A 23,924-nucleotide genomic window follows, 5' to 3' on the forward strand; every position below is an offset into this window, starting at 1 on the left:
AGACTGGCTGATTTCTTGAGCCCAGGATTTTGAGACTAGCCTGGGCAACATAGTGAGACCCCATCTTTACAAAAAATTTAAAAAAAATTAGCTGGACATGGTGGCATGCACCTCTGGTCCCAGTTACTCAGGAGGCTGAGGTGGGAGGATCACCTGTGCCCTGGAGGTTGAGGCTGCAGTGAGCCATGATCACGCCACTGCACTCCAGCCTGCGTGACAAAGCAAGACCCTGTCTCAAAAGAAAAGAAAAAAAAAAAAAAAAAGAAATGAAAACCTAGCTCAGAGATAGAGAAACTGAGCAATGTATAGGTTCAGAAGGGTTTGAAACAGACTGAATTGTGTCTTGGCATATGAGAGAGGTCATAGCTATAAAACAATGAGAGAAGAAACCAAATTCCACCTAGGCAGGACTGAGACAATTGGCTGTTCTTGTGGATGATATGTGATCAAATCTCAACCTCATGCAATACTTTTTTTTTTTTTTGAGATGGAGTCTCAATCTGTCACCCAGGCTGCAGTGCAGTGGTGTGATCTCACCTCCCTGCAAACTTCTCCTCCTGGGTTCAAGTAATTCTCATGCCTCAGCTGGGACTACAGGCATGTGCCACCATGCCTGGTTAATTTTTGCATCTTTTTAGTAGAGACTGGGTTTCACCAAGTTGGCCAGGCTGGTCTCGAACTCCTGACCTCAGGTGATCTGCCCACCTCGGTGTCCCAAAGTGCTAGGATTACAGGTGTGAACCACCACACCCGGCCTCATGTAATACTTAAAAATGAGCTATAGGTGGATTACAAACCTGAATATAAAAGAAAACTTTTTTTTTTGGAAAAATAGAGGGAAATGTCTTATAACCTCAGGGTTAGGAGGTTTTTCTTAGATAAAATACAAAAAGCATAACCACGCCTATAGTCCCAGCTACTCAGGAGGCTGAGGCATAAGAATCACTTGAGCTCGAGAGGTGGAGGTTGTGGTGAGCCAAGATCCTGCCATTGCACTCCAGCTGAGGCTACAGAGTGAGAGTCTTAAAAAAAAAAAAAAAAAGCATAACCTTTAAAAATGGATTAGACTATGTCTACATTTTTAAAATAATAATAATAATAATGTTCCAACTTCAGGCTCTGAAAAAAGTCAAAAAATGAGCTGTCAACTAGAAGAGGCTCCTTACTGCTCATATCACTAGGGAAAGTTTAATATGCAAAATGCAGTCATCCTTCAGAATTCATGGGGGATTAGTTTTAAGATGCCTTCTTCCCCGCAGACACCAAAATCCACAGCTGCTGAAGTCTCTGCTATAAAATGGTGCAGTACTTGCATATAATGCAAGTATATGTTCCTGTATATTTTTATTTATTTATTTGGAGACAGAATCTCACTCTGTTGCCCAGGCTGGAGTGCAGTGGCGTGATCTTGGCTCACTGTAACCTCCACCTCCCGGGTTCAAGAGATTCTCCGGACTCAGCCTCCCAAGTAGCTGGGATTACAGGTATGCGCCACCACTCCCAGCTAATTTTTGTATTTTTAGTAGAGATGGGTTTTAACCATGTTGTCCAGGCTGGTTTCGAACTCCTGACCTCACGTAATCTGCCCACCTTGGCCTCCCAAAGTGCTGGGATTACAGGGATGAGCCACCGTGTCCAGCCTCTGATATACTTTAAATTATCTCTAGGTTACTCATAACTCCTGATACGGTGTAAATGCTATGCAAATAGTTGTTATACTATATTATTTTTTATTTGTATTACTTTTTATTAGATTGCTATATTTTATTTTTTGAAATATTTTCAATACAAGACTGGTTGGATCTATAGATGCAGAAATTCTGGTTATAGAGCACAAACTGTGTATAGATAGCTCCTACCAAAACGGATGGTGAAAAAAAAGAAAGAAAAGAAAAGAAAAAGAAAATGGAGGAGAGAGACTATGAGGCGACTAAAAGAAGAGGGATATGATCATTCCATTTGCTGAAAAGAAAAATTCAAAGAAGAGGGAATTATGCAATTGACCAGCTGATGTGTGTTAGAAATGCTCAGGGTCACACATATTCATTGAAAGCCAATTTAAGCCACTATTTAAATTTAAACCAATTTAAACAATTGGGCTTTTTTTTTTTCTAAAAAAAAAAAAAAGTCAATTAGGCCGGGCGAGGTGGCTCACGCCTGTAATCCCGGCACTTTGGGAGGCCGAGGTGGGTGGATCACAAGGTCAGGAATTTGAGACCAGCCTGGCCAATATGGTGAAACCCTGTTTCTACTAAAAATACAAAAGTTAGCTGGGCATGGTGGTGTGTGCCTGTAGTCCCAGCTGCTTGGGAGGCTGAGGCAGGAGAATCGCTTGAACCCAGGAGGCGGAGGTTGCAGGGAGCGGAGATCATGCCACTGCACTCCAGCTTGGGCGACAGAGCAGGACTCCGTCTCAAAAAAAAAAAAAAAAAGAAGTATATTGGTTCGGTCTGGAAAGGTGGACCACTTGAAGCAAAGGCAGGAAGACCGGAAGCAGGGAGAGGGTTTCCAGGTCACAAACAGGTGAGAGACAAAACAGTTGCCTTCTTTTGAGTTTCTGATGAGCCTTTCCAAAGGAGGCGATCAGATACGCATCTGCCTCAGTGAGCAGAGCGGGGACTTTGAATAGAATGGGAGGCAGGTTGGCCCTAAGCAGTTCCCAGCTGGACTTTTCCCTTTAGCTTAGTGACTTGGGGGCCCCAAGATTGATGTTCCTTTCACAGTGTATGAGTGAGAGCACTTGGAAACTGAGAGTGGAAGTGTGGCAGGCCAGGTCTCACTGACACAGGCCCCCACAACACCTGTTTCAATATTGACTGAGTGGTTAAATATTAAAAGCCAGCGCCCTTATATAAAGGCTGGAATGTAACAAAAGCCCACCAAGAGTTTTTCCCAGGACTTTCCCTGGCCTTAAAGCGTGACAAAATAATGAAGGAATTCTTAACAGGATCCATTTAGGATTAAACAAGTTTTACTGGGGGTCTGCAGAAACTCCCTAGGCCTCCACAAACAAGTTTATTGGGACTTTGAAAGAACTCTGCAAACCTCCGTGATTTGGCAGGAGACAACATAAGGGTAATCACCCCAGCACCTGGACCCATTTAGATTAAGTCAATTTACTGAGGCTCCTGAGGCAGATCCTCAGGACTCAGACCTTAGTTATAGATTAAAAGAAGTTAAGGCCGGCGCGGTGGCTCACGCCTGTAATCCCAGCACTTTGGGAGGCCAAGATGGGTGGATCACAAGGTCGGAAGATCGAGACCATCCTGGCTAACACGGTGAAACCCCGTCTCTACTAAAAATACAAAAAAATTAGCCGAGTGTGGTGGCTGGCGGGTGCCTGTAGTCCCAGCTACGCGGGAGGCTGAGGCAGGAGAATGGCATGAACCTGAGAGGTGGAACCTGCAGTGAGCAGAGATTGCGCCACTGCACTCCAGCCTGGGCGACTGAGCAAGATTCCATCTCAAAAAAAGGAAGTTAATCACTTATGTCGTTAGATAAATGCGCACTTACACATAGACGTATAACTTAGAAGGTATATAAGCTCTGGAAAACTTTGTCATTTTGAGTGGGTCTGGTGATATTATCTACATGTCTTCTCCCTGTAACCACTTATAGAAATAAAAACCCTCTTCCTCTCAGTTCATCTGCATATCATTATTGGGCCACAAAAAAATAGCAGCCTGACCCTCAATTTGCTCAGGAAAGACAAGGGGACTTGGGAACACTCCTTACACTTCAAAGAGAAGGCTCAAGCCATTAAGAAAGACCTGTTGGGGTGCCATCCTTCCATCTGGCTTAGTTCTTAAAAAGATTTATATATACCTCAAAAAACAGAGGGGAAAATATTAGTTTTCTAAAGGTGGTACTCTAATGAAAAGTAGGAGGAAGGATTACTTTCTTCCTTGACAACAAAGAAAACTCAAATTACATATATTTTAGACTTACAAAAATTTTCTGGACAAATATGAAGAACACTATTAAACTCTAACAAACAGCAATCCAGAACTATTTTTTTGTTGCTGTTTTTGCTAAACATATTTGTAGTTCTGTTAATTTCCCTACTGTAATCTACCAACTTTATGTGATCTCAGTCTAAAAAGCAGAACTTTCTGGTCATTTGTAAAGAGCATAGAGATTTTAAGGAACATCAGCAATATTCAAATTTAAGAAAACTGATTATAACTTAGAAATTCTGAGGAAGAAGAGTAATGAGGGGTAACTTGTTCTAGCAGAAAATCAAGTATATTTTTATAACAACTTTAATTATTTTAACTACATACCTTCATTCTGCGGTTAAAATTTAAGACACTAACAATTCCAAATTTTGGTGAGTATGTATAGCAATGGAAAGCTCAGACATTTCTGTGGCAGTGTGAAACAGCACAAAAACCCTGGAAAATTCTTGGAAAGGTACACACAAAATTAACTGAGCTGAAAATTTCACTCCTAGATGTTGGCCCAGGTACATTAAAAACAGATGTCCACTTGCAGACTTGAGCTCAACTGTTGATAGCAGCTTTATTAATAAAAGCCTCAAGCTCAAAATAGCCCAGTGTTCACCAACAACAGTGTACATAAACTGCGGTAAATTCATGCAAATTTCAACCTGAATGAAAGAAGCCAGATGCCCTTCAGAATACAGCTCCGTTGATATAAAGCCTTGAACTTGGCTGGGTGTGGTGGCTCACGCCTGTCATCCCAGCACTTTGAGAGGCTGAGGCGGGCAGATCACGAGGTCAGGAGATCGAGACCATCCTGGCTAACACGGTGAAACCCTGGCTCTACTAAAAATACAAAAAATTAGCGGGGCATGGTGGCGGGCACCTGTAGTCCAGCTACCCGGGAGGCTGAGGCAGGAGAATGGCATGAATCCGGGAGGTGGAACTTGCAGTGAGCTGAGATTGCACCACTGCACTCCATCCTGAGCGACAGAGCAAGACTCTGTCTCAAAAAAAAAAAAAAAAAAAAATTGATCTCTCAATTGCATGATAGAAATCATACAATTGACAGAGGAATTGCAAAAGGGCACAGGAAATTTTAAGGGTTGAAGGAATGATGTAAATAGCTTGTAACCTAGTTGGGGTGATAGTTACTCAGGCATATGCATTTGCCAAAGTTCATGCATCTATAAATAAAAGACCTGTGCACAATATCTCATGAAGATTTTTACTCTTGACATTATTCCATAGTCCAATATGAAATAAAATATGAATTAAATTTCTTGAAATACTAGAACTCTGATAACTATGCTTTGTTTCTGCACTTTGTAGAAAGAAATCTTTATGGAACAGATTTGGAGCAAATATGGAATATTCACGTATTTCACATCAGTAAAATCGTGACACTGCACAGTATTGGGAAAAACATTACCCAGTTCAATGCCTAATGAAATAATATCTAATCAATCATGAATATCTACATTACTCTTTCACTAAGATATTTTTTAGATGGAGTAATTACTTTCAGGTTAATAATAGCAAATATTTAGTTAATTCTTCACTAATGCTGATGTCTGTTCTAACTATTTCTTTCTTTTCTTTTCTTTTCTTTTTTTTTTTTTTGAGATAGAGTCTCACACTGTTGCCCAGGCTGGAGTGCAGTGGCGCCATCTCGGCTCACTGCAAGCTCCACCTCCCAGATTCATGCCACTCTTCTGCCTCAGCCTCCCAAGTAGCTGGGACTACAGGCGCCCGCCACCAAGCCTGGCTAAGTTTTTGTATTTTTAGTAGAGACACGGTTTCACCATGTTAGCTAGGATGGTCTCAATCTCCTGATCTTGTGATCCACCCGCCTTGGCCTCCCAAAGTGCCGGGATTACAGGCGTGAGCCACCGCGCCCAGACTGTTTTAAGTATTTCTTTACACTCATTTATTTAATGCTTGTGTACCTTAATTCATGCAGCCTTCACATCTCTTCATGGGTTGGTTTTATTAGTAAATAGCGTTTCAACTAACAAAATTATTACAGAATTGAAAAAACTGAGACTCAGACAGCGAAGTAAATTGTTCAAGCTCAAGCCTGTAAGTGGCACTCAAGTGAGCCAAAGCTGAAGGGTTTACCTTCTAGAGCCCATGTTCTTTATTCAGTACCAAGCTCCCTCTTAATGTATTTTAACTGTTGGCATTTTAAAATATAGCAAACATCCATTGGCAGCCAAAGCACACTTGATGCTTATAGTTAGAATTTGTTTGTTTATGGATGTTTGTTTAAACATCACAAAAATACAAAAATGCTTCATTTCAGTAATTCCTAAATAAACCGTACATGAAGTATCAATTCTGCTCTTGGGAGTGTGCTTCACAGAAATTCTTATAAATGTTCTCCATTGTACATGTATAAGAATGTATAAAAAACAGCACTGTTTGTAATAATTGAAACCAGAAAGTGTCCATTCATTTGTCCAACAAAAATAGAATGAAATACTCACAGCAATTTTTTCTTAAAAATTCTTGTTTGGGCAGCATATATACTAAAATTAGAATGATATGGAGAAGAATAACACTGCCCCTGTGCCAGGAGGGTATTCAAATGTGAAGTCTTTCATATTTTTGGGAGTAGAATTGTGGCTACCCTCTAGTAGGGTCAGGTGGAGAGATGAGTATTGTTATTCAAAAATTATAATATTTCATCTAGATAGAAGCAATTCGTTCAGATCTATTGTAGAGCATGTTGAATATAGGTAATAAAAATGTATTGTATGCTTGAAAATTGCGAAGAGAGAACAACTTAAATGTTCCCAGTGCAAAAGGAAAGGGAAGTATATGAGGTAGTAGATACCTTAGCTTGATTTAGTCATTCCACAATGTATACATGCATGAAGACCTAATTTTTAATAATCTGAAAACTGCCAAAATTTATTAAGCAAAAGAAGCTCCACATAATATTTTGTATTTATATTTATTCACATTGTTAAGGAAAAATGGTATTCAGTGATACTTGTTCAAACTTGGTAAGGAAGACTATTCAGGACCAACAGCACAGCAATGGGGTCTTGCACTAGGGGAGAGATTGGCCTTAGCTCCAAATACAGCTGGGTAGGTGGGGATTTATAGCCAAGGAGCAGGGAGTAGGGTCAATGGATGGACAATCACTAAGAGAAGACATCACAGATAAGGCGGATTCTTGCTGAAGACAGGCTAGGCTGATCAGACATCACCTAGAGGGTGGTGGAGGATGAGGAACCTGATCAGATATTGAGGGTGATCGATCAAATGTTGAGGGTGATCAGATATGCAGTGGGGGAACAGTCTTGCTAACCTGGCTTAGGAGAGTTTTTTGCCAAAACTGAGTTTGGCAAAGAAGTGCACAGGCGTGTCTAGGAGAACGTTCAGAAACCTGATTAAAGTTTGATCAAGCAGAGAATCTGTGTCAGAGGTTCAAGAAAAGGAAAATTAATGTGTGGTAATGAAGGTCAGAATGGGTGTTATTTTTGGGAGAGTGAAAAGAGTGGTTTTAAATATTACAAAGTAGTTTTGAGTCAGTGTTTAAAAGTTAACGGGCAATATACAGTTCTCATTTGGCATAAAGCTCAGATTAAGTAATATTGTCCCTGGAATAAAGTGGTTTATGAATTAACAGCTTTTTTAAAACCCTGAACTTTGAGAAACAGGATATCCATCTCTAATATACACTCTTTTAGTGTGTGAGTTTTATTATTTAAGGTAATGTGTCTGAAAAGTTTTGAAATATTGGACAGTTGACTTTGATACATACCATTAATTTTGACCTTTGATTTATTTTTATTGTAGAAAAATTTATTTGTAATTTATACTTTAAACTGTGGTTTACAGTTATTTGTAAACTTCTAAAACTTCTTTCTGCTTTAGCTTAGTATGCAAATTTTATGAAGTCTTGGCATTAAATTTTTATTTAAATCCCATCAAATTAAACCAGTTGGGTCACCAGCCCCTGTCCTTCCATCTGCATAATCTGGGTAGTTGCCATTCTCAACATTCCATCTGTATTTTTCATTCCATAGGCTTAAAAGCTAATAGGCCATGGAAACAAGTAGATTGCCATTTTAAGAGATAGTTTTCAGAAGAAAGGCAAAATGATGAGCTTCACAGAGATATAAAATGACAAGGAATTAAAGATTTTGTTTTAACAGAGGCATTTTATAACTAGTTGAAAGGAAATGTCAACCATTTGGATTTATATGGAGTAAAGGAACTGAATTGCAAGTGGAGGCAAAACTGGTTTTTCCACAGCGTGAAGGGGAGAGAAAGAAACAAGTTTGATCCTGCTTACATATCCATTCCTTAGTTACCTGCAATTTATAGAGACGTACAAAGTAGCTGAAAGACCAATGAATACACGGTCTAGAAAGGACTGCTTAACACGCTGCGTATAGAAGTGTGATTTTTTTTTTGTACGATTTTCAAGTGTTTCTCATTAGAGTATTTAAAGTAAACCACAGTGTCCCTTTGTATCAAGTTAGTACTCTGTTAAACAGCCACAAACATAGGTGGGCTCGCTTCTGGATGTCTTATTTCTTTGCATGTTTTTTGTTGACACAACTTGTCTTGAAATTAAGTTTAAAATGAAATACCAGTAAAACTGAAATGAATAAGGCCTTTATTAGCCAGAGGAAAGAAAACAATATTGAAACTAAACATAAGAAAGTGAGGGCTGTAAGTTATCGTAAAAAGCAGCATCTAGGTAGGTCTTTGTAGCCAATGTTACCCGATTGTCGTACAGCTCCGTCGAGTGGCTGTAGCGGTCCCGTTGCTGCGGTGAGCTGGCTGTGTTGATGGGCGGTAAGTGGCCTAGCTGGTGCTCCAGTCTTGAGTGTGTGGCTTTCGTACAGTCATCCCTGTACAACCTGTTGTCCAGTTGCAGCACTTCGCTGCAGAGTACCGAAGCGGGATCTGCGGGAAGCGAACTGCAACTCTTCTGCAGCATCTTCGCCTTCCGACGAGGTCGATACTTATAATTCGGGTATTTCTCTCTATGCATGGCCTGTAGTTTCTGTGCCTCCTGGAAGAATGGCCATTTTTCGGCTTCAGTAAGCATTTTCCACTGGTATCCCAGCTGCTTGCTGATCTCTGAGTTTCGCATTTTGGGATTCTCTAGAGCCATCTTGCGCCTCTGATCGCGAGACCACACGATGAATGCGTTCATGGGTCGCTTCACTCTATCCTGGACGCTGCCTTTACTGTTTTCTCCCGTTTCACACTGATACTTAGAGTTATAGCTTTCAGTGCAAATGAAGGAAGAGCTTCTCCGGAGAGCGGGAATATTCTGTTGCACAGCTGGACTGTAATCATCACTGTTGAATACGCTTAACATAGCAGAAGCATATGATTGCATTGTGAAAAACAAGGAGGATGAGACAAAATTGAAAGGTGCCAGAGTTCGAAACTTATTTTACTATCCAAAACTCACTACTACCAGATTCTTTGTTACGTTAACTTTTGTAATGAAACTTTCATTTCTCCGCCCCCAACACCCCTCTCAACCCCGCCCAACCAGTCTACCCCCTAGAGCCCTGACAATGTATTCATTCTCAAGTAAAACATGGTAATTCAGTAACATTGACTACTTGCCCTGCTGATCTGCCTCCCTGACGGCTCTACTACTCTCCTGAAAAATGCAAATTTGACTTAATCGCCAATTTTTTCAATGACCTTTTATGTCAGAGAACGAGAGGACACAAAAAGCTATATGAATTGTTTATCATTATCAATATATGTGCATGTTATCTTTAAAAAACAAAGCTTAATGAGAAACTAATTGTGTTAACCACACACATACATGCATAACTGCATATTGAATTTATAGTAATTATTATTGCTTTTTCTTCACTTTTATTTAAAGAGTAATTGAAAATTCTATACACATTTTTCACGGGCATTAAGTATCATAATATTAACATATACTTACAAGTATTTTATGCCCAACTTCTAGGATGGCTAACATTTGACTTTTAAAAAAGTAATTGTTTCGTTTAGAGAAAAAGAGATGACCTAAGAACTCAAAACAGTTTCAGTGAAGTGTTAAGATACACTAAAAAGGGGACACAATTCTTTTCTTTGCAGATTGTATAGTGGGATATTTTGAAGTCATTCTCTTCACTGTCACACAATTAGCAATTTAAAAAACAATCTTTTACAAGTCTAAATTAAATTTCCATTCACAACTAATAAATTACAGCCATCAATTTATCATATTTTACATTTTAGTTCAACGTCCTTCAAAATTTAGAAGTCACAGTTTACCAAACTAGTGAATAACTCTTCTCAATAAATCTTAAAGTCTGATGAGAAATGACAAGATTTCTTTGATGAAATAAAATGGGAGGAAAGTCCCCCCACTCGCCAATGTTTTAATGCCATATTTGCAAAACAGGAGTAACAATTACAGGTTGCATAGTACACAGAACGTATTAATAAAAATAAACTCTCAGCAAAACTGAATGATGCCAAAATTCCTAAGATAATAAAATAAAAATCCCATAAAATATGGAAAGAGTTCATAGACCCAAATGTGATTGTCCAGTAAATGTTATAATGAATTAATATCAGAAACTTAAAAAAATTAACTATATTCCATGAAAAGAAAAATGTGAAAACTGTAATTTGTATCCTAGTTATCTAATAAAGTTTAATATTTAAGATACAAAATTTAGTATTCATTATACAAAGTGGAAATATAGTTCACTCAAGTTAAAACATGTATATGAATTGCAAATAAAATGGTTAAATTGCAGTCATACACACAAATAGATTTTCTACAACTGGAAATCCCTTAAAAGATGAGAAAAAACATACCATTTCAAAACCTGACATCAAAATAGCAAAAAACGACACAAGGCACCACATAGTGAACCTTGAAAACGTTATACTGTGTGAAAAAGTCAGATACAAGAGGCCAGATACTGAATGATCCCATGTATACGAAATATCCAGGAAAGGCAAATGAATAGAGACGAAAACCAGATTAATGGTTGCTAAGGACTGGATGAAAGAGGTTGTGGGGAGTTACTGCTGGTGGGTGCACGGTTTCTTTTGAGGACTAATAAAATATTCTCTGGAAGTAGAGAGAGGTGATGGCTGCACAACATGGTGAACCAAAGAGTCAGAGAAACTGAAGTCCAAATAAGGAGTTTGTTGGCAGTTTTAGAACTGGAATTCGAGAAACAGATTCCAGAAGCATCTGACATTGTGTCGTGACCGGCTGTTTAGAGAGAGTTTTTAAAGGAAATAAGAGAAAGCTGGTACTCATTAGGTTACTTACAACCTATTATCTTAATTGGTAATGAAGGGTTATCTTAACAGTTCATGGTTTCTACGCAAAAGTCCTTGAATCAGGGGTTTGGGGAAAAAGTCAGTTTTCACTATAAAGTCTTTTAATAAGTGGCAGCAATTTTTGTCTGCAGAATCTGCAAGTAGATTTTGCAGTCAGGCAGTTGCAAGATGGGTTTCAAAAAGAAAATGTTGCTATGGTTAGCTCTTGTTGCCTTCGTTCCCCGGTACTACTAAATCCTCCACTTTAAGAGGGATAAAGTGGCGTCGCACAAGAGCGAGGATGGAGAGCGGCGACTAGGCGGCTATCGAGAGGTACGGCGTCCAGTTCCGTCCAGCTACACTGCGGGACGCCGCCCCCGCCACACTACACCTGATATCCTGCGGCCCGCCATGGTGCGTCTTTTCGGGGCCGCAGTCTACGGGGCGAGGAGGTGGCGGTGCCGCCCAGCCTCGTGGGATACGTGATGGTGACTGAAGAGGAGGAGGTGTCGATGGAGAAGCCAGACCCCTGGCGGGGTTCCGGGAGTGACAACCAAGAAGAGGAGCCTCTGCAGCGGGACTTCGACCGCTTCCTCGGAACTACTGCCAGCTTCAGCCGCTTCACCCTGTGGGGCATGGAGGCCATCCCTGGCCCGGAAGCCAAAGTGCTTGGGGCCTTAACTTGGCCCAGCCTCGCGGCAACGATTCACGCGCAGGTGCCCAAGGACACAGAACCAGAGCTTGAAATTCAAAGCCGCGAACCCTTCACAGCAGTAAACCAGCTCTTCACTTTGGAGCCACTGGTTCCATCACCCCAATAAAGGAGCTCTTCACAGCACACACTCACACACAAAAGATAAAGTGGTGAATTTTATATTCTTATATACATATGTCAAACCATCTGTATATTTTTAAAAAGGCAAAAAAGACCTCCCAGATGCATATATTACAGGACGGGGTGTGGGAGGAGACTCACTTGGGGGTGAAAGTCAACAAAATTTAAATAAAGACACAAGATTTTATTATTTTTCTGTCTACAGCTCCTACGATAGTGTGTGACATGTAGCAGGTTCTCAGTATACGTCTCTGATACTTTAATGAAATGTGTAAACATGCCTCTGGGTTCAGAAAAAGAAACTCAACCACTTGAAAAAAAAAAAAAGGAAAAACAAAAGCGTTGGTTCTCCTGTAAAGTAACAAAACTTCCACGCAAAAATAAGGGAGCAGGGGGAGGCTGAGAGCATTTAATTTACCTCTATAATATCATATCAACACATTTTAATCTCTCAAGCAGGGCTAATATTTCACTCACTGTCTCCAGGGGACTACATTAACAATTCTTCCAATATTGAGCCTTTATATCAACAGCTAACCAAATGCTTCCCTGAGCGCCTGAGTGATCCCAGTTTCTGGAACACTATTCCTTTCTCTCAAATTCATTAAATAAGAAGTTAAAGCGCTATATTGTTTTATATGAGTACGACCTTTAAGATTCACTGATGACTATTTCTCAACAGTTGTTAAATATTTTTACATCAGTCAGGCCCACAAACAAGCTTAAAAGGTAGAAAGTTAGCTGGTCCTGTCAATGCTAAATCCATACAGGCTTAACCAAGAGCAAAAGTTGCCAAACTAAGGGATTTATTTTTTTTTTAATCTTAAGATATGGTAAGAAAAATGTTCAAAGACATTAGGTTCAAATAATTTCACACAGATCCTGGTTCATTTTTACATCAGAATAAAAATGAAATGAATAATGAAATAAAAATGAAAACTGAAGAATAGTAACTTAGATTGGTTCAATGCAATTAATTGCATTTGAGGTACATTAAGGTATTTTATGCTCATTATTTAAATACCCTTTGTAGCCCTAATTTAATTTCTATGGTGTATGCAAATACAGTTTAACACTGTATACAGAATAAAACCCACAACATTTTATACTAATTTAGTTATTTTTTCTCCTCACAAGATGTGCTTTGGTATTTCTTCAGATTCAGGGATGAATGCAACAAAAATGTTGTGAATATTATTCCACTCATTCTCTCTAATTTTATCTCAAGATATTCCCATCAAAGTACAAATACATGTGTCATAAACCATCCCCCATAAATTGTATACTAGACATAGTTGACTATTCTAAGTCCACTTATGTGTTCATTTATCCTGCAGCTTGGCTATAGGCTGTTTTTTGAAGTCTGATCGTTGGGAGGTCACCAAAGACACAAACAACAAAAGAAAAGGTAAATAAAATGCACAAGAGCAAAATTCAAAACTTTTGTGAAAGGACACTTACAAATAAAAAGGTGTAATAGAGTAATACTAAACTTAGGATTTTTAGACTTGTAATTATTTTTGGGACTTTAGAGTCAAATGTCCTTTCAAGATGTTGGTTTTTTTTGTTTGCATGTTTTTTATTTTAATCATGCTAAATTCATGAGCCATGTTTTCAACATCTAATTCTCAAAGAGTTAGAATGGTCTTCTGATTTGGTAGGTAGAAATTAATGCTCACTTTAATTGCTAGGTTCTACTGTTTCAAGACTTAATCAGATAAATCACCTAGCAACTGATGCATTTAAACGTGATCAATTTTATTGGCATCTTTTTTTCCCAGGGATAATCTAATTATTTGTGGGTGGGAGGAAGAAGTAGTGTGCAGTGGGAAATAGAACGATCTCCTACCTGAGCCGAAGAACCTTACAAATGCATATCTACTACATGTAAATTAAACTATAAGTAAACAAAATAGTTTACAACTTTAAAATAATGCTGCCTGCTTTTTTCTCTACCTCACCTGAATTATTTTTCTTTTGATTTATTCTTTTGATTTTTTCAAAATATAGGAAACTGCCTCTAAAAACAAAGTTTCAATCTTGGGAAGAAATTTCTCAAAGACTGAAGCATTTTTTTTTTTTTTTTCAAATCAGTTGTAACTAATGGTCTTAAAGTCACATTGTGGCTAGGTAGGCCTGAAATATGTAAACAGAAAACAGATGACATCCACAATTTTCCTTTCTTCCTTGAAACAAAGAGGTAACTTCACCTTTTCATTTACCTTCTGATGCACCAGTATAAGCTTCTCTTTTTAGTTCTTCTAATCAGCTTAGATACTACATGTTATAGCTTGTTTCTCTCCATAAAATGAAGGTCACTTTTGATCTTTTCCAGGGTCTTCCTTCAGTTCCTTTTTGTCCAAGGCTAACTACACTCCCCTTTGTCTAGTGAGCCAGCAGCTGTTTGACCAAGAACCATTTTAGGAAACAGTTTTTAAAGATACCTCATGGAAGCATTCTGTTGTACCCTTCCATACATTATTTTTTCTCAGTCTGTTTCATTAAGATTAGAGACTGCTTTCTTTTTGTTGATGTTTTGAAATATTTTGTTTAGTGTCCAAAGGCTTGGTCAAATCATGAATAGTTCTATTTTTCTTCTGAAAAATATTGTTCCTTTAGTGATTTATAGTTAAGAGATATTATCCTTTAGCTGTCATACATTTCACAAATACTTTCCTAATTTTGGACTTAAAATTGCATTTATCCTTTTTATCTTAACATTCAAAACAATAATATAACAATGATTATTATAATTTGTGCCTCTGTTTTTGCCTTGTTTGAATGACGATGGCTTTAATATCTTACTGCTAAAAAATGTTGCTTGTTTGCAAAATAGCCTTTATGCAGAAACCTGCAGCAAGTATCCAATAACCACAATAGGAAAAATCTGAGGAATTCTGGGCTTTTCAAATTTTTGTATTACCTAGCAATTATATGTTATTTGAAATTTGATTAGAAAGAGGCTAATTAGAAATTTAATTAGAAAGAGGTTTGAGTCTGGTGATTAAAAAGTGGTAAGTCTTTGTCTGATCTATGATGGTTAGTAGTTTGTGTTTTGTGGTTAAAACAATACTTACTTTCCATTTTCAAATAATTTTAATTGTTATAAGTTATTACAAGTGTCTTGCAATTAGTTTTTACTGCCTCTCTCATAGCTTTGGTTGTATCTAATTTCTCATTTCTAATGTCACTTATATTTGCTTTATTATATTTTTATTTAATCTATACCAGCAAGAGGGCACTTAATATTGCAAGCTTTTAAAAGAAATAGGGCTTCTTTTCTTGCTAATCCTCTCTTTGTCATTCCTTTTTGCTTTTTGGGAGAAGTTATTTCTACTGAAACCTTGTTCAGGTCACAAAGAAGCTACAGATGAAGAACACGAAAAGTTGTTGGTTAAAATATAACTATAACTAGGCTTATTTATGGTGAGTAATTTCTTTTCATGCTCAATTTAAATGTTTTTACCCTAAAGTAATGATGTAGGAGAAGTCTCAAGCAATCGTATTAATATACATGTCCCAGTGCAAATTTGATTCATGAAACTCTTTGTTATTTTTGGCTGCATGTACATTGTTACGATTGTGATGTGAGATGAACATTTGGCATCTTTCAAAATCTTACATTAGTAGGGAGTTGCCCCCAACCTAGGAGAGAGAAAAAGTAATATATTTTTCTCACCTGTCAACAAAGCCCATAGATAACACACTATGATGAAAGACAGATAAACAAGAGAATAACACTCGTATTTATTTAGTAAATGTTTTACATGACATGAGAACCTTCAAAAATGAAGATCCGAAGAAACAGAAAGCTATGTGGTTTTTGTTGTTGTTGTTGTTTTTTGAGGCAGAGTTTCGCTCTTTTTGCCCAGGCTGGAGTGCAATGGTGCAATCTCGGCTCACTGCAACCTCCGCCTCCTGGGTTAAAGCAATTCTCCTGCCTCAGCCTTCCAAGTAGCTGGGATTACAGGCGCCTGCCACCATGCTGGGCTAATTTCCTGTATTTTTAGTGGAGATGGGGTTTCGCCATGTTGGCCAGGATGGTATTGATCTCTTGACCTCATGATCTGCTCACCTCAGCCTCCTAAAGTGCTGAGATTACAGGCGTGAGCCACTGTGCCCGGCCAGCTATGTGTTCGTACACTTAAGTTTGATGGAGTGGACAGGTGTGCAGAAGTACGAATGGGCAAAAGAAGCCCAGATTCTAATGGTACCAGATCTAATGGTAATCAATGGGGAACTTAGCAAGTCCTGTGTGTTCAGATTCTGGGCCTGTCTGTGCCATCAGCTCATTTCCTTTGGGTATAGGGAAGGCACCTCTGGAATGAGGGTCTTAGGACCTGCTGTTCTTCAAAAAGACCATATACATGCAAAGCAACTCCTAAATGCAGAAGGAACCAAGAAACCAAAGAAGTGGGCAGACAAATCCAATGTGTCAGTATGGGGTGACTTACTGGGGAAACTTACAGACAAAATGTGGTCTTGGGTGCCCACTAGACAGGTAGATATTTGCATCGCAGTCTCCCATATCCATGGCTTATATCTTGGGGAAAAAAGAATACATGCTCAGAAAGGAATGTGTAGTTAGCTGCAGGCATGACAGCCTATAATTTCTACAACAGGGATTGTTTGGGAGGAAACTTAACAATGAATAGATATTTCTACATAAAGAGTGATACAACAACTAGACATTTGGGAGGTATTTCTAGACTCAGTGTTAGCCAGATTCACATTTTAAACTAAAGTAATTCTTGTCCCCACACTCTATCCCTCTAATTCAGCTCTTCCAATGTCATGTGCTGATATCTTCTGAGATGGTCCCTGACACTTTAGAAGGAGGCAGGCATCCAGTGCCAGAGATTGTATTAATAAATTTATTTTCTAGTTGCAAGAAAAGGCCACAATGGCAATGTAAACAATAACAAGAATTATTAACTGCTTTTGCCATTGTAAGCCCCCAGAACTAAACCAAGGAAAAAAGCCAGTGGAATAAAGGGAGGGTAGGGTCAAACATTGCAGTTATCTGGCTTTGTGTGTCTTGCAGGGTTACCATTATGTTGCCAGAGTTATCTGGAATATATACACAGCATTGAGTTATAATAACCTGCTGCACTGGTTCTCTATTGTGCAGCAATTAAGATATCCAATGCTGTGCAATTTCACCAAACAGTGTATACATGAGGGATATTTCAGAGTTCTTTCAAGAAATACTTTGTAAGCTGTCATTGAGAGCCTGCTGAATATTCTTAGTGAGAGCTTCTACTTGCCATTAATAGATAATGTCTTTAATGCCCAAGGATGGTGCTAAATGATCATTCCAATGAAAAATAGCTCTTGTCTAGCTATTAATCACATGTAGGAGATTAGCAGGTCTTCCAGATAAATTTGTCCATCATCCTTGGACCCATGGAGAACCTAAAGTGCAGCATTCTAGCCAACCTTGTGGTACCCAAGGACAGAGATTAGATCCACTCACATAATCATTCAGTACCATTTGGAGCATACCAGTTTAAGCTGGATCATCAGGACCAGTCTGTAGCAAGTGAGTGCATGGCCTGCAGGATTATAATATATTGACACTACTCCCAGAGTAAGGGTGGCTTGTGAGTCATGGGTGTGGTTCCCTTGTTCTTAACATAGGGGCACCAACTGACTTAACTGTCCTGTAGTTGGTGTCAACTGAATTTGAAGAAAACTGTCTTTATAGCAAGACTTACGAGATTTCATAATAAAAACCATACTTTCGAATTTTAGAATATAGAGTAGGGTAGGCTAACTATTATGCTTCTTCTTTTTTTTTTTTGAGATGGAGTCTCACTCTGTTGCCAGGCTGGGGTGCAGCAGCACAGTCTCAGCTCACTGCAACCTCCGCCTCACGAGTTCAAATGATTCTCCTGCCTCAGCCTCCCGAGTAGCTGGGATTACAGGCGCATGGCACCATGCCCAGCTAATTTTTGTATTTTTAGTAGACACCCAGTTTCACCATGTTGGCCAGGATGGTCTCAATCTCTTCACCTTGTGATCCGCTCGCCTTGGCCTCTCGAAGTGGTGGGATTACAGGTGTGACCCACAGCACCCAGCCTATTATACATTCTTGTGTGGCATTTACTGAAATGTGTCTTATCAGTAGGTCAATTAATCACATCATCCCCTGTCATACCAGCTAATGTGCTGTTCTAATGTTGAAGAGCCTTAATGAATGCTTTTTAAGTGTTGCCAGTCATTTTCCTGCATAGACAATGCCCACCAAGGCAGACCTGAAGTGTTGAGAAGGGTAACAAAACGCAAACCCAGTAGGCCTCTTCTTTAAGTTGTCAGCATAATGTTGAGCCCTCTGTAGGAAGAAGTTCGTTTTTCCTTTAATAGGTCAGAGAAGTAAGAAGAACAGAAGATTATGGGCAGAAATAGAAGTGTTTTGTAAGTACGTGGCAGAGTAGTTCTTTCCCATCAAACAAAATGACAGTGGAACTTTTATCTCAGTCATTATTAGAATATTGGCAGCCTGAGGATTATGGGCTGGGAGCACATACCAAACGTTTTGCCTGAGGGGTGAAGTTATCTATAAGCAACATCAAATGACCATATTAAACAGCTGACCAAAGGGGCTGTATTCTGGTGTATTGGTATGTGGAACGTTTTGGCCCAAACTCCAACAGGGTCAATAGAGAGCACTGTAGCTGCCCAGGGGATTCCTTAATTTCTGACAAGAAATACCCTATCTAATCTGTGGGAAGTTGCCAGTCCAATCCGTATTCAATTGTTCCATCTCTTGGCTCAAGATCTTGGGGAATCCTGAATAATATTTGCCATTGATCTTTTACCAGCTCTGGTAGAAATATGTCTCCTCAGATCTTTTTCACAACTATGGTTAATGAACTTTTTTCTGGGGTGGTCCCAAGTCATTGGTATGGTGCCAGCTCTGTGTTTGTTTTGACTGAATTAAGATTTCTCAGCTGGGCACCGTGGCTCACACCTGTAATCCCAGCACTTTGGGAGGCCGAGGCTAGCAGATCACCTGAAGTCAGGAGGTCAAGACCAGCCTGGCCAACAGGGTGAAACCCCGTCTCTAAAAATACACAAATTAGCCGGGTGTGGTGGCATGCGCTGTAATTCCAGACACTGAGGGATTACACGGAAGCGGGAGAATTGATTGAACCTGGGCAGAGGTTGCACTAAGCCAAGATCATGCCATTACACTCTAGCCTGGGAGACAGAGCAAGACTCCTTCTCACAAAAAAAAAACAAAAAACAAAAAAATGATTTCTCATGACCTGTGGCAAAACCATCAGCTACCCAAGCAAGGTATCAGATTGCATCACTGTTTGTAGTTGTAACTTCAAAATGGCATTATTTTCTTTTTCTCGCTTTTTTTTTTCTGGTGAGACAGTGTCTCACTCTGTCACACAGGCTGGAGTGCAGGCTCACCACAACCTTGACCTCCTGGGCTCAAGCAATCCTCTCATGTCAGCTTTCCAAGCAGCTGGGTTCACAGGCTCTGCCTACGATGCCTGGCTAGTTTTTGTATTTTCTGTGGAGGCAGCATTTCACTATGTTGCCCAGACTAATCTTAAATTCCTGCGCTTAAGCGATCCACCTGGCCTTCCAAGGTGCTGGGAATACAGATATAAGCCACCACACCCGACCTTCTAAAGTAAAAAGAGTTACAGTGAGCTAAGATTAATTTGTTGTTGATTAACAATTACATTTAGTGGCCAGGCCCAGTGGCTAATGCCTGTAATCCCAGCACTTTAGGAGACCAAGGCAGGCAGATCACTTGAGGTCAGGAGTTGAAGACCAGCCTGGCCAACATGGTGAAACCCTGTCTCTACTAAAAGCACAAAAATTAGTTGGGCATGCTGGCTCACGCCTGTAATCCCAGCTACTTGGGAGACTGAGGCAGGAGAATCACTTGAACCCGGGAGGCAGAGGTTACAGTTAGACGAGATGGCGTCACTGCAATCCAGCCTGGGTAGCAGAGCGAGACTCTGTCTCAAAATAAAAAAAAAACATAAATTTAGTGTAGCCTAAGTGTTTGTGAAGCAGACGGTATTATACAGTAGGGTCCTGGGCTTTCACCTTCACTCACTACTCACTCACTGGCTCACCCAGAGCAACATCCAGCCCAGCAAGTGCTAATCATGGCAAGTATCCTACCTGTATAGGTGTATTACTTTTTTAAATGTTTCATATTATATTTTTTACGGTATATTTTCCATGTTTACACACAAATACTCACCATTGGGTTACAATTGCCAACTGGATTTCTTGCAGTAACTTGCTCTACGGGTTTGTAGCCTAGGAGTGCTAGGCTCTACCACACAGCCTAGACGTGTAATAGGCTACACCCTCTAGGTTTCTGTAAATGCACTTTATCCTGTGCTTACAATGAGGAAATCACGTAATGATGCATTTCTCAGAAGGTATCCCCATCATTGAGTGATTGATGCAGGACTATAGCTTAAATGTGAATTCATTTGAAGTAGTCTGCATGATTAGCAGTTTGATATCTGAATTGTCTTTTATTCTTGTTAACACACACACACACACATGCACACATACCTGTTAGATAAAAACCTTGTCTCTTGCTGGGCGTGGTGGCTCATGCCTGTAATCCCAGCACTTTGGGGGACCAAGGCAGGGAGATCACAAGGGCAGAAGTTTGAGACCAGCCTGGCCAACATGGTGAAACGCTGTCTCTACTAAAAATACAAAAATTAGCTGGGCGTGCATGCACTCACCTGTAATCCCAGCTATTTGGGAGGCTGAGGCAGGAGAATTGCTTCAACCTGAGAGGCAGAGGTTGCAGTGAACCAAAATTGCGCCACTGCACTCCAGTCTGGGTAACAGAGCAAGACTCCATCTCAAAAACACAAAACAAAACAAAACAAAAAACTGTCTCTGTCTATATTTTGTCTGGGTTCACCTTTTCTTATTTGAGATGCTTATAAATTCATTCTGTGATTTTGTTTTGCTCTGTTGAAGTAAGTAAAATGTGAAGATGAATCTCTGAAATAAAAACGTTTTATCTGGGAAGTTAAGACCTGCAATCTGGTGCCTACACGCAGACAATGTGGTCGTCAGTATGTCTGATGAACAAACACAACATTTAAGGTTTTATAAAAGAAAAAGAAATGGTGTATTGTTCCTTGAGAAAGTTCATTGGCACTATTCAGGTTTTGGGGAGCTGGCAAGCGAGCTGTTGGTGGTGCATAAAACTAGTCTTAGATTTTTAGCGAGTTGTTTCAGTAGCCAGGCTAGCTGAGAGTTACATTCTTGGAACAATGTTTTGTTGCTGTTGTTGTTTTGAGAGAGAGTCTAGCTCTGTCACCAGGCTGGAGTGCAGTGGTGCAATTTTGGCTCACTGCAACCTCTGCCTCCCAGGTTCAAGCAATTCTCCTGCCTCAGCCTCCCAAGTAGCTGGGATTACACGTGTGTGCACCCATGCCCAGCTAATTTTTGTATTTTTAGTAGAGACAGGGTTTCCCCATGTTGGCCAGGCTGGTCTCAAACTCCTGGCCTCAAGTCATCCGCCAGCCTTGCCTTCCTAAAGTGCTGGGATTAAAGGCATGAGCCGCCAAAGCCAGTGTGAACAATGTTACATGACCTGACTGTTTCCTCACCCATTATGGCCCCACAAACCCCAGCCTTTCAAGAGTGACCCAACTTGTATAATCAAATTTTATATTTTTCCATTTTGATAAAGACCTTTCTCTGAAAGCATTGCTGATCAACCATTTTGAAGTTAGGCTTAATTGTCCATTAATATCTGGATGGACCTGTCCTGGTTGCTTCTCTGTCATGTTGAGGGGAACATTATAGAGGTCACATTTGAGGCCAGAAGGGAACATTTTCTCAAGCAAATTTGTCTGGAGTCCAGCATCAAGTTCTGTCTTATTAGTCCATAAGCATCAGCAACTGTCTCAAAGTGTTGCATTAACTTTATCTTTTTTTTTTTTTTCTTTTTTTGAGATGGAGTTTCACTCTTGTTGCCCAGGCTGGAGTGCAATGGCACAATCTCGGCTCACTGCAACCTGCGCCTCCCAGGTTCAAGTGATTCTCCTGCTTCACCCTCCCAAGTAGTTGGGATTACAGTCATGATCCACTATGCCCAGCTAATTTTTTGTATTTAGTAAAAACAGTTTCACCATGTTTGTCAAGCTGGTCTCGAACTCCTGACTGCAGGTGATCCACCCTCCTCAGCCTCCCAAAGTGCTGGGATTGCACGTGTGAGCCACTGCACCCGAGAACTTTATCACTGTAGGAGAGTTGGCTTTATGAGGATTAGACAGGCAATAAAAACAAAGTTAAAAAAATATAAAAATAATTAATAGTAATATTATAAATTTAGTTTGTTTAATGGTTTTAAACTAAGATCCTAAGCCTAACAGCAAAAAACCAGACAAATAAAAAGCCTGTGGGGTAAAGGCTTTGGATGAGATCTGTGGTAATTGTTTAGTAGATCTTATGACTAGATTGACTTAAAGCAAAGAACACCAGCTTTATAAAAAGGGACCCACTAGTATAATTTGAATAAAAAGTTGTGATACTGATATTTTTGGTTGGCCACTAGGTGGAATAAAAGGATTCCTTATGCCAGGTTTTGTCGCATTACTGATAGCAGTTACTGACTGGAAAATTTTAATTACAGCACTATCCTTCCAAATGAAGAAGGTAGCATTACGGGGGGTGATAGTCTCATTCTGATTTAGAGTCTTGTTCTGATGTCTTAGGAAATGCTCTGTACAGTGTGGGAAAATGTCAACTTCTTGTCTTGTCTTGAATGTCTCTGGTGATGGCACTGGGTGGTTTGGTAAACTCTTGGTGCAGCTCATGCAAATCTATTCATTTTGTGATTTGCTGCCCCATGTATCATGCAGAAGACTTGCTTTTTAAAAACATGTATCTGGGCCAGGCACAATGGTTCACGCCTGTAATCCCAGCACTTTGGGAGGCCAAGGTGGGCAGATCACCTGAGGTCGGAGTTCGAGACCAGCCTGACCAACATGAAGAAACCCCACCTCTACTAAAAATACAAAATTAGCTGGGCCCAGTGGCACATCCCTGTAATCCCAGTTACTTGGGAGGCTGAGGCAGGAGAATCTCTTGAACCTGGGAGGCCGAGGTTGCGGTGAGCCAAGATTGCACCATTGCACACCAGACTGGGCAACAAGAGCAAATCTCCATCTCAAAAAAAAGAAAAAATGTATATATATATATGTATATAATCAGCTTATAAGACTTCAGGAACACTACAATTGCTGTTTCAGTGTTTTATGGAACCAATGTGGATTGGAGGGACCTAGACAATATACACAGCTACAATCTAGTAACAGATGTATCATAGCTTTTTCTCTTCTTTTTACATTTTCATATAGGAATATCAGATTAAAAACTTATTGAGGCTAGAAACCCAAACCAAGGCAGACTTTAGGTTTTGCTTACAGCTTTAGAGATCATGAACCTGACAAGAAGTGACAGTTTTTATTTACGTATTGCAAGACTCTCAAAGTCACACATTATATGTATACTTTTATATGGAATTGTACTCAAATGTATAACCCATGTTTTCAGTTGTATTCTGCTACAACGAGAGAGCACATTTTTATTAGACTTATGCAGATAACCATATTTCCATATGAATATTCATAAATAGTTTTGAAATTTTGGGGAATCAAAATAGAAAAGGGAAGAAAAAATATTTTTATCTTTGTTAATAAAAGTGTAGTTTACCAAATTGTAAAAAGTTATGGATAGGTTAAGATAGAAAATTTCTTTAAGTCTGAGAAGACAAAACATTTGAGTAAAGGATCATTGATGTCTCAAATAACAGTCATAAAATCATTGTCATTTATTCTTTTTTT

General features: G+C 39.5%; 1 protein-coding gene, 1 non-coding gene and 1 pseudogene across 2 annotated transcripts; 2 read left to right on the forward strand and 1 right to left on the reverse strand.

Annotated features, from left to right (window-relative positions):
* Positions 1-6,220: 6,220 nt before the first annotated feature.
* SRY (sex determining region Y) lies at positions 6,221-12,371 on the reverse strand. Its single transcript, XM_063660953.1, has one exon. The coding sequence runs from the start codon at positions 9,310-9,312 to the stop codon at positions 8,611-8,613; it is 702 nt and encodes a 233-aa protein (XP_063517023.1). The 5' UTR covers positions 9,313-12,371; the 3' UTR covers positions 6,221-8,610.
* On the forward strand, positions 6,449-6,553 carry LOC129026016 (U6 spliceosomal RNA). Its single transcript, XR_008497401.1, has one exon. It is a non-coding gene; the product is annotated as a U6 spliceosomal RNA (small nuclear RNA).
* Positions 11,530-12,049, forward strand: LOC129025633 (ribonuclease H2 subunit C-like; annotated as a pseudogene).
* Positions 12,372-23,924: the final 11,553 nt, after the last annotated feature.

Source organism: Pongo pygmaeus, chromosome Y, assembly GCF_028885625.2.
Source record: "Pongo pygmaeus isolate AG05252 chromosome Y, NHGRI_mPonPyg2-v2.0_pri, whole genome shotgun sequence".
Lineage (NCBI taxonomy): Eukaryota > Metazoa > Chordata > Mammalia > Primates > Hominidae > Pongo > Pongo pygmaeus.

Bases quoted from the DNA above. Each gene is read 5' to 3' on its own strand.
- SRY (XM_063660953.1), bottom strand. From the start codon at position 9,312: ATGCAATCATATGCTTCTGCTATGTTAAGCGTATTCAACAGTGATGAT.